General features: G+C 39.0%; 1 protein-coding gene across 1 annotated transcript in view; it reads left to right on the top strand.

Annotated features, from left to right (window-relative positions):
- Positions 1-3934: 3934 nt before the first annotated feature.
- fgf13a (fibroblast growth factor 13a) overlaps positions 3935-15341 on the top strand; it is a 118903-nt gene continuing 107496 nt past the window's right edge. The window contains exons 1-2 of the mRNA XM_079250418.1: positions 3935-4221; positions 6003-6165. Of these exons, the coding sequence (XP_079106544.1) occupies positions 6117-6165 (49 nt within the window). The 5' untranslated portion in view covers positions 3935-4221; positions 6003-6116. The remainder of the gene's footprint in view (positions 4222-6002; positions 6166-15341) is intronic.

The following is a 15341-nucleotide window of genomic DNA, read 5'->3' as shown; positions in this document are numbered from 1 at the left end:
CACAATCAAAACTGGACAGAATAGCCAACTTAGTGACCAGAGATCTTCAACATGCCACAAGCAGATAGCAAACAGCAAGCAAACAAGCACAATTACCAAACTCTTCCAAAGGTTTTCTGAACATCATGCTTATGTTTCTGAAGGAAACAAAATATTAATCGGATGATAAAGCAATGTACTACATGTTCCAGACATTTCAGAAACTTTCCTCCTGGCAATTTACATCTCTGAAGATATGACTGTTTTCATAATTCTTTAAGTACTAGAACCTCTGGCTGTAAGCTGTACTGTGGGGGGTAAATAAATGTAAATGTTGTAACTGCTTTACACTCTGAGATAGGAAGAAGAATTATGCTACTGGGCACTACACACAACTCTCCAGTCTAATGAACTTGTGCAGTAATATCCACAAGAAGCGCTATAAAAAGCACAGAGGCCCCCACTTCTCTTCTTGATGAAGCCATTGACATTAATGTGATATTTCAGTTATCTGGCTGCATTAATCAGTAACATATGTGATTTGAAAGCTTTTACAGTCCCCCAGTTATACCCATGCTTAATTACTTTATTTTACTGAATCAGTAAATTAATCATTTATGGTGTCCTGACTAACATTTAAAACTTGTTTAAAAAAATTACAATTTACATGTTATGTGTTGGATAAAAATGGGGTAAACGAATGCTGCAGTAAAACTCAACAATATTTACATTTAATAAAATTCATGTTTAAACCTGAAGTATAAATTAATATTTAAGATTCTTAAGGAATGAGAATTGAAATCCACTCCTGGTGCTGTGAGCCGTGATGCAGTCAAGTTGACAGAAGCTGCCGGCTCAGAGATGTTCAGTCACCGTTAATGAAAAGTGGAGCTCCCATTGCTCCTGGTCAGAAAGTGCTCTCAAAGCTTGCTGTTTTACAGATTAATGAAAAAATGTTGAAAAAAGCTATGCCGATGAAGACTAATGAGGACAAAATGTGGCAAATAGAGTTTTCAAAATATCACTGCTGCTTTTCTAATCTTTGTAAAAACAAAGATGCTGCTGTTTCTTACTGGGTTTTAGGTATAAAGATGAAGTTTTTTTCTGTGCCAGCTGCTGTAGATACAGCTAATCTGTTCCGTAGCTGGCACACACTCTGTCACATAGGGGTATAAAATACAGTCTGGGAAGAAGCTGTGTCATATATGTGGCATATAAAATGAAAAAATAACAGAAATATGAAATCATGTCTTACTTTTTTACCTATTTAGTCTCACTCATGCATGAATTCAGAATCTTTGCTGATTCTCATGTGGTCTTTAAACAATATTTTTATGGTGATAGCGTTGCTGATGCACTCACCATTCATCAAGGTATAAAAGACATGCACACTTTTTAAGCAGAAAATTAGTGTATTTGGAAAATAAAGGCCATTCAAAACTCTAAGTACAAGTAAATATGTATAACCCTATGTATAAATATGAAATCTTCCAACATTAGGTTGATGTTTTGGCCAAAAGTTACATGGTTTTAACAAAAACTAGCTAAAAATGCAAAAACTAAGTATAGCCCTAGTAGATCCATAAGAATTTGGATTGTAAGTAGCAGCTGCTAAGCAAAAACATCTGACTTGCGAATCAACAGATGTGAACGCCACAATAAAAGTAGGAGTTGCTCTGTTATGTATTAGCACAAAGCCGCCAAGGAAAGACGAGGTGTTACAGGTCCAGATCCAACTTGACTGAAATATTGTGGCTTGACTACAAGAGAGCTGAATATAAAGAGCAGTCCAAAAACCCAAATGAACTGAAACAATATTGTGAAAAGCAGTGAGCTTACTTTCCTCACAATGATATGAGAAACTGATAACATGAACAGAAAATATTCACATTATAAAATGGCAAAATGGAACACACCATGTGATGTTCATTACCTCCAGGAGGATGTGTTTTTGCCTGGGTTTAGTATCGCTGCTTGGGAACAACTTGACGCCAGCTTGGCAGACTTATGAGATTTCCTTTGTCTCGCTGAGATTCCATTAAATTCTAGGTGTGTTAGAAGGAAATGTGGACATAGGAATTTTTAAAATGATTCTTCAATGGATGGAATCAAGCTGTATGGCGGTGCCGTGCTCTCTCCAAATGCTTTTCTAGTTTTAGCTTGATTCCCCTAAATTTTATGAGCTGTTAAAAGCCAGATTCTTCTACTTTTATTAATATTATTTCTATCAAACGTATGTGTGTTTGTGATATCTGTTTAAATCAGCTTGTGACTAATTTCTTGAATCTCAGATGTGCATCTACTTCCTTCTCATCATTTAATGTGTTTGAGCCAGTGTCAGTCTTTCAGCTCTTTCCTGCCCTGCCTCTCCTGAGAATAGCTAGGATGGACTCCAGCTTCCCAGTGACCCTAAATTTGACTAAGCAGTATATAAAACGAATGAATAAATGAATGAATGAATGAATGAATGAATCCTAGAGTTTAATTTTTGTTCCATCCACAGCCTTGTACCTCTATATCGTCGTGACTTACTGACCTCTCACTGATCTGGCATAAACCTACGTTCCTTCAAGTTAATAGTTCCAATCCAGATGCAAACAGTGGGGGTGATTGTGCCTTTGCAGGGGTAGGGCCAAAAATTTGGAACTTTCTACCCCTTAAGTTGTGCTCCATCATGGACCTACCACTGTTTAAGGCAAGGCTGAACTGATTCATTCAGATCAGCCTTTGACAATTGAGAATGGTTTCACTTGTGAAGGGAACTGATGAATTGCTTTATAAATAAAACGTGGTTGAGTGATTGATAAATAAACCTTAGATTGGACACTAAGCTGCTGGTACACATATCTTGCATACTTATGCTAAATGTGTAGAATTTTGCTTTGCCAGAGGAATCCAAATACATATGACTTGGAATTCAGTATTTTCAGAAACCAGATAGCTGAGCGAACTGTTACACATGCAACATTTGTGGAAGCAATGTGAGCTAAAGGCATCACGTGTTCTTGCAGATATTGCAATCATCAGTCTAAAAGTGGTGATTCAGGGTTATTTTGTGACATGGGTGGACACAGCTGCGAACATGACATCAGAGATGACAGAGTGTGAGTCAGGAGTTTGTTTGCACTGTATCAAATATGCTCAAGGGCTTTGCTTTAAACAGACTGGGGATGAATGCAGCAATGAAGAGTGGTGCCCTGCTGGAAAGGTCAAAGGGGGCCACGGGCCACGGACACAGTGCGAACACAACCCACTGACATTTACACTCTTTCTAACCTTTGCTCTTTATACAGAACCTTACACCCAACGTACATGCACATGTCCAGCTGGTGAGTCAGAATTCCACACTGCAGCTTTTACAGTATATTGTTATACAAACAGTTGGCTAAAATCTTCACAAAAGAAAGTTAATCCAAGGTTTGTCACCTTAAATGTAAATACGCCACTGAAAGACACATGTTGCACTTAACTGAAAACTGTAGATGTGGGTGTCCTATGGTGTCTGATAGTAGGAACACTGGCTGTTGATCCCTTAAGTCTCTTGGAATATGATCTTTAGCTCTTTGCAGCATATCCAGTAGAACAAAGATTTTAACAGTTTGGAGGCAAGGTCGTTTCTTTGGCCTTTTCTTCATCTTCCGGCAGCACTTTTTGCAATGTGGCAGAGATAATATATATGAGACAAACCTGTCATTATCAACATGTTTAAGAGCATTTTACAAATAACTAATAGCACTCTGTACAAACATTAGGTGTTACACGGCAATGATTAAACCTGAATAAACCTGAGGCAAAGTTACCCTTCATAACAGAGCCCAATGTGCCCTCAATGTCTTAGGAACGTTTGAGCATGCTAAGAAAGTTAGAAGGGAGTCCAGTTTCTTCTAAAAATAGCTATATAGATCTTGTAACCCTCAACCCTCACCCCTCAGGTCTTTTCCCTTTGCAACCACTGAATGTCACAGACCTACGGGACGAAGAGATGTGACATAAAGCCTGCAAGAAACTGACTGGAATTGGACAAGATCTTTTTAAATACACTGATAAAAATACCATTCATCACTAAAATTGTTCATGTGTTCTCCAAACTAAGTTAGATCACTTGAAACCTTTTATTTGCTTTTTTCCTCCCTTTCTTTAGTGTGTTTTTTGTTTTTATCGTGAGGCAGTCACCATTTGAACCTGGAGACTTGGAAATGAAGGACAAGCAATAGCTTCTGTGCTTCTCCAACCAGATTCAAGGTAAGGACCCTACAACTTACCATTACACAAAACTTTACCTAAATCAAGAGTAAGGTATAGCAACATGCTCTACAGACAGGCTTAATCCATTAGTAACATAACAGGGTTTTCTGATACTGAAAAAAAAACGAGTCAATGTACATTTTCTTCAGACAGAAAATGTTTAAATGGGTAGATGTTAAGTATATTTTCTTTGAATCCTGAAAAAAAATGTTCCATTTGACATTTTTGGATAATTCTAAGTAACTAGCATCTTGTTTTTGGAATAATAAAAGCATTTCTGTGAGACTCTCATCGAAATGAAAATGTAACCTCTTGGCAGGATGACAATGCGGAAAACTGGTGAGTTTGGGCATCTGTGACTATATTTCTACTTAAGATTGATCTGAAATCCCAAGTGGAAAATGATCTCAGTGATCTATGTTGTCTCATGTGATATTCTATCAGGAAAAAAGTGAAGATAAAGACTTTGTGGATATTGGTGGACGGTCCTCTTCCTTCCATCCAACAGTCCTTTGCAAACTTTCCAGCACAAACTCTGATGAGAAATAGTCAGATTGTACGATTCTTAACAGTGATTGAATCCTAGGAAGCTGATTTCATATCAGATCTAATATTATTGGGGCATTAGTACTTATAATTTGCCATAAATACCTTTTAAAATGACTGAGATATTTGTAAAACTTTGAACAGATAAAACCATGTGATGAATAGGCTGCACACCAGCCATTAGGTAGCCATTCTATCCTCATTTCTGGCCACTGCTGCAAAATATAAGAATTTCACAAAGTCAACGAGAATAGAAGGCGCAGCCTGGATGTGAATGGGATGGATAACGCATTGCTCCACAAAGGCTGCTGAATGAAAGCAAGAGCAAGATGGTGCGCGCCGTGCGGCACAAGCTCCCGCTGTAAATCTGCGCTGCATCGACAGCTCACGGCTCACACGCAAGGCTGCATGTATGGATGGAGGGTTCTACATGGAGGTTTACATCAAAGCTGTGACACCGAGGTCCAGACACTGATGTCCATTGTGTGAACAGGCGCTGTAACGGGTGGAGCGCGTCTACGTGGACTATCCTGTTGACTGTGCCTGCGGAGCGTTGAGAGGAGCAGAGCTCCGCCACCAGGAAAAACCTCACAGAGACAAAAACCTGGTCGAAGAAGCTGCTCTTGATGGCATTTCTCCCGGGGTTTGTTAGATAGTACGGTTCAGTGTTTTCACTTCTATTTCTCTTGACTGAAGAGCTCCGGGGAGAAACACTGCGCTTCATTTCGCAGCTTTTTTTTTTTTTTTTTTCCCCTTTTCATTTCTTTTTCATTTTTTTCATTTTTTTTTTTTTTTGGTGGCTCCTCTGCTTTGGTCCTTTGTCACAGTAGAGTAGGTCGTGTTTTTTTTTTTTGTATGCAACATAACGGGATTCCTAGTGGGAGCATTTTCCTTTCATCAATGTGCATTGATGTAGCAGAAAACGTGGAGGAGATAAGGTAGGTTACTGCGTGGCGTGAATTCACTGGAAACTGTGGCTGTGGGAAGATGCTTTCTAGCTGCTTCTATGTGTATATTAAAACTATATTGTTGCTCTTTCACATATATTATAGTGAGTGTGTTTAAAGAGCAAGAATTGTCGGACGTTTCCATTAATATTTCTGATGGACACCTTGCATCCAGTCCAGATCCTGCTGTCCTTTTGATGGGTCACGTTAAAGATCACTAAACCCTGCTGTTGTGTTATGAAAAGGAATCAGTATAGTTGCGATGAATATTTTTTCTCCCCACAGAACCCTTATCTCAGCACCTGGAACCTTTGGTAGGGATTTCATTGAGGACAGTCAACACATAAGGGGATTTCAATTCTTTCCTAAATCGGGAATTACACATCCAAACTGGGATCTATGAGCGGAAAAGTGGCGAAGCCAAAAGAAGACAAGGATGCTTCCAAGGGTAAGAGGCGAGCCTTCACCCAGAACTACATGTTTTAACGCCAACATGCACCCATTCATTCCATGCATGGTGCCCAAATCCCCCTCTGAGGTTAGCAATCACAGCCACTGGTTGGTGAAGCTTTCCCAGCACGATGCATGTGGTAGCTTCTGCTTTCAGACACCAAAGCGTCTGCTGCTGTAGGCCTTCATGCTGCACGATGTGCTGGTTTGGAATCACATGCTTCTCTTGCATTTACTTGCTTATCGATAAAAAATGAATAAAAGAAAGAAAAAAAATGAGATTATTCAGACAGGTCATATTGTAAACCTGACTACAGCGTTGCGTGATGTCATTAAACGTAATTCCTCCAGTCAAAGGAACCCACTGCAACGTGAAATGATGATGATATCCCATTGTGTCACTGGCATCCTGTTGAAAGGTCCCTTTGTGTTTCTCGCTCGCACTGAATCCGCACATTCTCATCACATCTGTCGGACCGTGGACAGGCTGTGGCTGCTAGCGTGGGTTTACGACCATAACATTACTGTAAAACAGCATTTATCTTGGGAGAAGGAAGTAAACTGCTTTATATTGCCTCGGAGACGAAGTGGAGACAAGGTTGCTAGAGGAACGTGGAGGGACAAACCATTGTACCCAGTTTACACTGGGGATGTGCGCAATGGTTTACGCACCGTCACAGACATGACTGCACCAGTTGTCTTAGCGCAGCTGGAAAGGTTAAAATAACCAGCTCCTTATTCAGGTGACTTTTATAGGGTCTGATATAGAAGTAGTAAGATCGTTTTCTAAACCTTTAAAGACCTGACGTTCATTTTTGTTTCCTCTATTAGAAACAGGACTGCTGACCGACACTGTTTCCTAAAAATGGTCTTTAAAGCAAATGGCAATGGAGGTTTTCCAGAATGTAATGTAACCTGGATTAATAGTATGGCAGCGTGCCAGCTCATCCCTTTTTGTTTACTTTTAGTACAGCCATAGGATTGGATCTCATATTGCCACACACTGTTTCAGGTGCTAAAAACCTTAATGGGTTATACTAGCTGCTCCACAAAAAAATAAAAATGTTACTTGTTGATGTTACTGTAAGAAATATTTAGCGATGCTATAAGACACCAATGCATCCTTTGTTTGTTGGCATATTTACTTATGAGGGAAGAACTTCTAAATTGGAAACATCATATTATGAATAATCAGAATAAAAAAAGAAGTTTTTTATGTCATTCTGCTGTTGAAGTACTTTATCGCTAAGTTAGTATTAAATCAGAAAAAAAATATCTGAGATTTCATTCATGTACAATATGTTAGAATTGAACATAATGTTTATTTTGTCCTCTTATTTTGAGACAGACCAGTCTTGGTGGTCATAAACTGCTAGAGAGCTGACATTTTCTGGGACAAGTGACACCAAGAGAAACACATACACACACTCTTTACAGTGACAGACAGAAAGACACACAGACTGAAGCCTCCTCAGCAACAGATTGACTTCACTTTCATAAATGTCTCTGTGGACATGTGGATGCATTTATAAGAATGTTATTGAAGAGACTCGCCCATCAAACTTTATTTCATCTCTAAAACATTCATAGTGTCAATAGAAAAGACTTCTTTTAATCTGTTTCTTTTTTTCCTGATATTTGTGTCACATGGCAAGATGCAACTTCTATCAAAATATGCTGAAAAGAACTGATTTTAAAATAGAACTCAGCAACAACTTTACCTCTTGTCCTATGCTGCAGGCATGGCTTGCCATGGAGCTCCAAATGGGCACCCTTTCCAAAATTCTGGACATCCTCATCTACACCAAGAACATTTAACAAAGCTTGAATGTTCTAGTTTTTATAGATCCAACAACTGATGTGGCTTAACTTCTTTCTAATTTTAGCAATAAGTCCTCAGTACTTTCTTTATCACTCAGGGCTCGCTGGTGCCAGCTGCCCTCCATCAATGACTTGAATGGCACAGAAGCAGAGAATTGGATTGGGAAAATCACTGTTGACCCTGCCAATGTTGGCAACCCGTCGTCCCACAAAGTGTTTCAGGGAAACGGTTCATTAAAGCCAGAACCACCTGCAATCTCCTGGTGTTTTTTCTGCAAGCTGTTTGCACACAAAAGCTTCTGTCTGCTCTGTTTCTTCACAGAGCAGGAATACTTTATTCCCAGATCAGTTCTCACTCATTAACTAAATTGACTCTGGAATTTTTATTTGCACTTTCAGTTTTATGATAGGTCAGCTTTTCCATTAACCTTGTATGTTCCTTTCCACACATGGAAGTGATTCAGCATAATTCACAATTACACTTCATCTCATAAGTAATGGAGCTGAGCTGACCTAAATGTGCAGAAACACATATTTGTCATCTTTCGTGCTGGGATATAATCTGGGGATAAACAGAACAAAAACCATGTCAGAAAAACTCTCCCAGTGATTTCCCACAGACCAATATAGTAAAGCCCTGATTTTTCCCAATCATGGTTCCTGCTAAAACCAGGTAAGAATTGTTTGTAAATTATCCACCTCATCACAGAACCCGTTTTTGCCACATGTCATTTTCCTACTTCTAGTAAGAAGAGTTTCTTCTTCTACTTTTTTTTCCAGATCTCTATTGTCTTGTGAATCCCAAGTTACTCTGTTGCAGGGCATGGTTAGTTAGAAAGCTTACATGGTCACGCTGACAGGCAGAAACATGGCTGCCTAGAAAGAAATAGCATGAACCTGAGCTTCAGTATAAACACCAATAATTCCATTGCGTTATTTCCTAGTTTCCTTGAAACTAAATTGTGTATAGTGATGTGTCAAACTCAACATGACAAACATTCTTTCAGCTTTACATCTTTTCACTGTCTGAAATCTTAGCTGCCTAACCCGTGCGTATACACACTAACAGGCTTGTGTTGATGCATTGTGTATCGTTTATGAGGACATTTTCCTCCAAACTGTTTCCCCTTATGGCAGTATTGCAACCCAGTCTAATTGAGCCAGCTTGCACAATTTTATGTCTACTTTTTATTCTCATTTTGATTGTTTTTGTTGGTAAATCATGCATGCCACATTGAGATGAGCAAATAACTTTGACAGCACTTCTATCACTTTCCTCAGACCTCATCTCAATGCGGTGCATTGATATACTCCCCTCCTGGGCTGCAAGTGTCAGCCAGTGGATTCATGTCTGCCCCAAACATCAGATATGAGCACAACAGAAGGCATAAGTCTTGCATATTTGCAGGCAGATTAATTCAGCGCAAGGCCAGCCACTGAATCAATAGATGCCCAGAGAGGAGTTTGGTGCCGCTTCATTAATCATAGTACGGGCGGCTCTGTCCTCCACAACACTGACACCTGCTCTAATCTCATCAGCAAAACTGCACACAGTGTCATTAAAATCGTTCAGTAATGGCAGGCTGCCCAACGGGCTTCTTTGAGTAGCTTGTGGTAAAGAGAAGATTTGTTGATTTTATCATGAAGACACAATCTTAGATGTAGTCGGTACCCTGCAGCCAGTTCTCATTGTATCATGAACTCTAACAGGAAGTCTAAAAGATATGTCCAGACCTCCATGTATTCCGCATCAAACAGGTTACATGTGAGATAAATGGATAAGCAAAAGTTTTATTTTTTTGTGTAGGGGGTCATCAAATACTATTTCTGTAGTTTGTAATATCACTCCTAGCAGTGAGCTCCCATGATATTTGGTATTTGGCACAGACAAATACAAATAGTTTGTCTTGTGTGAATAGGGGGTATGGTGAGGACATGTTCTATTTGTTTAGTCAGAGTGGTGGAATTTGTTCCTTGTCAGATGCTTTCCTGGTTCTGATGCAGATTGGTAATACTGCCTGCAGGAAACTGGCTCTGAGTGGCATCAGTGATCTGCCACTTTCCATCTCTGACTTGGGTGCTGATTGTTGTTTGAGAACGTTGAAGGCCCGTCTATTCAATTCCTCTGTCGGCTTTGGTATATGAGTGACCCAGGAAGCCCTTTGTCATCAGTGCTTGGTTTACTGAATATCTGACATGTGAGCTGCGTTGATGAGGTTTGTTGTGCAGAAATGAAGAGGTACTTAGTTATTGGTCGGTTCACGGTGAACGGTTTTTCTGCATCAGATGCTGGCAAAACACAAGTTTTAATCCACATTATTGCTTAATTTGGAAATGGAAATGAAAAAAAAAAATGCTTTAAGTCTGACGTCAGCACTGCCAGAAGTGTTCTGTTGATAAAATCTCTGGTGCACTAGTCAACTTGCTGCTGGTAATCCACATGCCTTCTGAGGTGAACAGCTTTCTGAATAGTCCCCTCAGTTTCTATTTCAACATGCTTTCCCTGGTTGTTAATTTTCCAGGCCACAGAACAAGTGGAAACGTGTCACTGTTACCCCTCATAACTCCCCACCCCTCTTTCTTTCAGATTTTCCCTGTCTCTCTGTTATTCTCAGACATCTTTTGCATTAATCCTTGTCATTTCTTAAGGTGGTAATACTCCTCAAGGTGGACACTAAGTTGACTGTGTCATTTGCTTTCCTCTACATATATTGTCACTCAGAGGGACTAAAATGTTTTAATCCTCATTAACCAAAATGCTAGAAATGTTAGGATATATGCCCCCATCAGATATTTATATTAATATCTGCAATATTATTTTGAATTCATGTCCAGTAATCCTTTTTTTTAAATGTTATATCCACCAGGTTCAGTGGACTCCTAGTTTTGAATAGTATGAGCACCAAACTAGACATTATAAGGGCCAAACATTGACTGTTTGACCACTGTGGCCTACTTTATTGGCCTGCTTTTGTGGCCTGTTTCAGATTTATCAGTGGTCCATTGATGTTGATCGGGATCATGATAAAGATGTAATTCCTACATCTGAAAATATTCATCAAAGTAATTACATGAATCAGATCTCTGACAAAATAGGTGTGGGATTATTTGCTACCTGCACACTTTGGATTACTGCAATGTACTTTCAGAAATGCACTCTGTGCTTCTGTAGATAATCTCATCTAAATGTAATCCCACATAATTGTGTCTATGTGTGTCAAACCGACAAATAACAGTTCTGTTTCTGGAAAAGGCAGAGTTGTAAAATATTTCAAAGTGAGATGGCAGCATTTCTGTTCTTCTTCCCTGTTGCAATCATGCAGTCATTTTATTTAACAGATAAACTGGTTGCATGATGCACCGTTGCACCTCATCGCTCACATGTTTCATTTGATACTTCTCCTCCACTGCATCTGCTGTATATTGAGCTGATATTTGTAGATTTAATATATATTTTGCTCTGTCTTTTCATTTATTACTTCCTACTTATTTGCTCACTTTTTACTTGTCCTCATACTTCCACTAGAGTGGCAACATCTGCAGACAAAAGATGCCTTGTATACGTTCATACTTGGCAAACAAGGCTGATTCTGATTTTGATTCTGTCACATAACACTGGAACAGTGTTGCAGTGTTATGTGACAGAATCAAAATCATTTATACACCTTGAGAGCTCACTTTAAAGATGTGTGCAGTATGTGCTCTATACAGTCCTGTCCTGATTTATCTCCAAACACAAAACCCGCTGAAGGTCTGAAGAACTTCATATTGATGTTTTGCAAAGGAGTGTTGTTCTAAATACACATTAGATTAAATGAAAAAAAGGTTGCTTTAATCTAGAATCATATATTTTTGTGAAATATACTGAAAGCATATTGAAAGGAAAGTCGAACTGTCATTTTCTTGCAGTATTATAAATATATCTTAAACAGACCATGAGTCATACAGTGGAGAGTTACAGGAGGTTTTGAGGGCAGAAAAAGGGCACAGAAGCAATTATAGTATCCCAAGGTCACAGTAGAAGCTATAGGTTGCTGTAATCATCAAAGACCTGCAGAGCCTACTGGGACTAGAACAGCATCACATAGAATTATTGTCAGTCAAAGATTGAAGAGGGCAGCATTTTCCAGTCAGAGTGACATCACTGAAATAATTCTGTCAAGGCCTTAGAATGATGTTGTGTCAAGAGATTTTATTGCCAGCTACATTCTATATTTCAAATCTTTCTCCGGATTAATAGCTGCTTTGGACATGGAGTAATTAAAGTTGGTAGAAACTATAAAAGGGATTATGGGGAGGTAGGAATGAGCGGAGATAAGGTTGGACCAGTGGTAACAAACCTACAGGAAGAGAGCAGGCCAGGGAGTCTGATCAGCTGGAAGGCCTCTGCTGTGTTGGTGGTATGAGCGAATGATGGCTGGGTTTAATGAAGCTGACAGTTTCTTAACCCATTCAGACCCACAGCATCCAGTGGTGTATCTAGAACAGTTTTGTTGGAGGGCAGGTAGTGGTAGAAAATGTGGAGATGGGGTGCACCTGTAAGTGAGCCAAAGCTTAAAAAAACCTTAGTTTTTACAAAATTATTAACTGTTTTAGCAAAACTTAAGAAGCTATTAAATCCCAGAAACAAATAAAATTGTGAAATCATAATGCTAATGATATTTTTTCATTAAAAAATAACAAAAATTGCAGAGTGTTCGTCTGAATGTGATGTTAACCTTTATTAGAACGAGGTTTTAATCATTACAGTGCTAAGAGAGGGGAGGGATAGTGGTGCACCTCGGGTGGCCAGTCTGAGCTGGACACACAGCAACATTCTGCCTTTAAGAAATGTTGCAAAACCTGCTAAAATGGATTTTACATCATGTGGAAGTTGTTGGTTTCCACTGGACCCTGAACAGGATGAAGTGGATGTTGAAAAAAGATGGAACTGTCCACTAAAAGCTTAAAATTCTCTGTGAAGGAAATCTTAACATGAATTTAATTCATTCTGCCTTTATTGTTAACTTAAAATGCTATCGCTGAAACAAACTTGAATGGTAAAAGCATGCAAATATTGCTCCATGTTAGAAAGAAAGCTATATCTGTATGTTACCACCAGTCTTATGGGGTTAATTCTTGATAACGTTGTATTCTCTTGAGCGAGAATTCATTAGGCAGACCACATGGTAACAGACTACCCTGTTTTCTGCAAATCTGCAGCAACTGGTTAACAGGATTACTTGCTTCATGCTCTCTTCTAGTTCTGTAGCTGATTTCCTGACTGTGTTACAGGGTGGACCTAACTTCAGCTTGCATCACAGCATCCATCTCAGCTATGCTCGCTGTCTATGAGAGGAAACAGAGTGGAAAACATGAGGGACATCCTAGACTGACCCAATGGACTAATCAGGGAAAATAAATTGATTTTGTTTTAGAGGCTAGATATGGCTGTATGTAGCCCAAGCCCATGTTTATTGTAACCTGTGGAGGTCTGGAAATGTCCCACTGTGTGTCTTTGAACTTTATTGACATAGGTTTTACAGAAAAAGCATGGTGAAATGTTAAATGAGATGTTACATTTTTGGCATTTTTTTTTCTCATTATATGTCTAACCTCAGAAAGTCCATGCAAATAAAAAACAAACAAACAGACATTTTGCATTATTACTTTTTACTAGTGGCTGAAAATAAAGTAAAAAATAGGAGCACGAGGTGTGAGGAAGAGTAAGCTATTTCAGTTGCTGCAACTGTAATTACAGTCCTGACTTCCCTTCTAATGTCACCATGCCGTGACTTTGCACTCTAGAGGGTTTTACTACTGATACTACTTAAAACAATTAGCTTTGTATTGTTACTTGCGCATGTGTACTAGCTTGACTTTATAGCACAGTGCTAATAATGGAACACTCTTTTGTGTTAAGGCTGAAATACGTGATAAGGTAGGGCTTTTTTTTGGCTTTGAGGTGTTTTGACTGATGACTGTTAGATCCAGCCTAAATATTAGTATGTTGTGCTTTCAGAAAAAACTGATAATGTTTTTTGCCTTGCATTCAAGTAAAACCTGGATGTGATAATGCACTTCATTTTCCCTGAGCTACAATATGCAAAATGACATACTACAAAACCATTAGTACTCTTCTGCAGGAATTCATTCAGCTATGATGAAGACAGAGGACGGCACACTAATATATTCAGGGTACAAAAATCAGGGATAAGATGATAATAGAAATTCAGTTATGGATAAACTCACACTGTATGAAGCCTCGACACAATAAATGTCAGGCTCGGATGTGAGATGTGGCAGAGCACCCATGTGTGTATTTGTCTTTTAGCAGGAGTATATTTTAGTCCTCACAGTGAGAAAAAGGTGAGACAAGTGTTAAAATGCGTGGACGTGTTATGGATGGAGAAGAAAGACATTGTTAAGATGACTGTTAAAAATAGCAACGATCCTGGTCCCTGAAGCCAATTTTACACAGTCTGGAGCAGTGAGCATCACGCCTGTGCCTGCCTCCTTCTCATCAGGGAGACATCATTTACATAATGAGATGCTGCCACGGCAACAAAGCCCCAATGAGCATTGCAGTCGTCAGTCAGGGGTGGTGGGTATGGTGCCTTCTTAGCCTGCACTATTGTGAAGACATCCACTTTTTGTGAGCCAGATAGAGGATCTGTGGGGAAGGATAGCGTAATTAGAGAATAAAGAGTGAGAATGCACAAGTGAATGAGGAGCTTTACAACTGCAATTTGATACTTATTACTTTTTTTCCAGTTTGAGCAACTTTTTGTTTCTTAACATTCCAGAGGGAAATGATTACATTTTTATTCTCTTTTGAAAGCTTTGATCAATATTTTCTTAATGCACAACATCACAATGCATTTTTTATTATTTTAATAGCTCCACTTCAGCCAACCCTCAAAATCTTGCCTGCCCGACTCCCACAAGGAAAAAAAACAAGGAAATTGAAAAAAAGAAAAAAGTATAAACTGTATTTTTTTTTAAATTTTTATTATTAGTGTACTTTTGCACCTAAATTTATAAAATAACACTGTATTCAGTAGTGGACATCTGGGTCTAAGCTTTGCCATTATACTGGGCTGATAGTACTGGGAACTGTGTGCTAAATATAATAGTGTTTGACACATTTGGAAGATGTGTAGTTTTGCAGTCATGTTATCCATGACATTTCCTAAACTGTTTGTTGGTAAATATATTTACTCAATCTCAAATGTTGCAGCTGGGGGAAAAAAAGTAACATGTACTTTGTATTTCCTCTTGCATCATTTCAAGAGCCAGCCAGCTGATTGTCGGCACAGGCGCTAAAACAAACAGTATGCACATGAGAAAGGCCTGCAAATACTTGAAACAGAT

Source organism: Telmatherina bonti (genome assembly GCF_933228915.1).
Source record: "Telmatherina bonti genome assembly, chromosome: 12".
NCBI lineage: Eukaryota > Metazoa > Chordata > Actinopteri > Atheriniformes > Telmatherinidae > Telmatherina > Telmatherina bonti.
The sequence above is the reverse complement of the archived record's forward strand: the minus strand, read 5'-3'. Positions and strand labels throughout refer to the sequence as shown.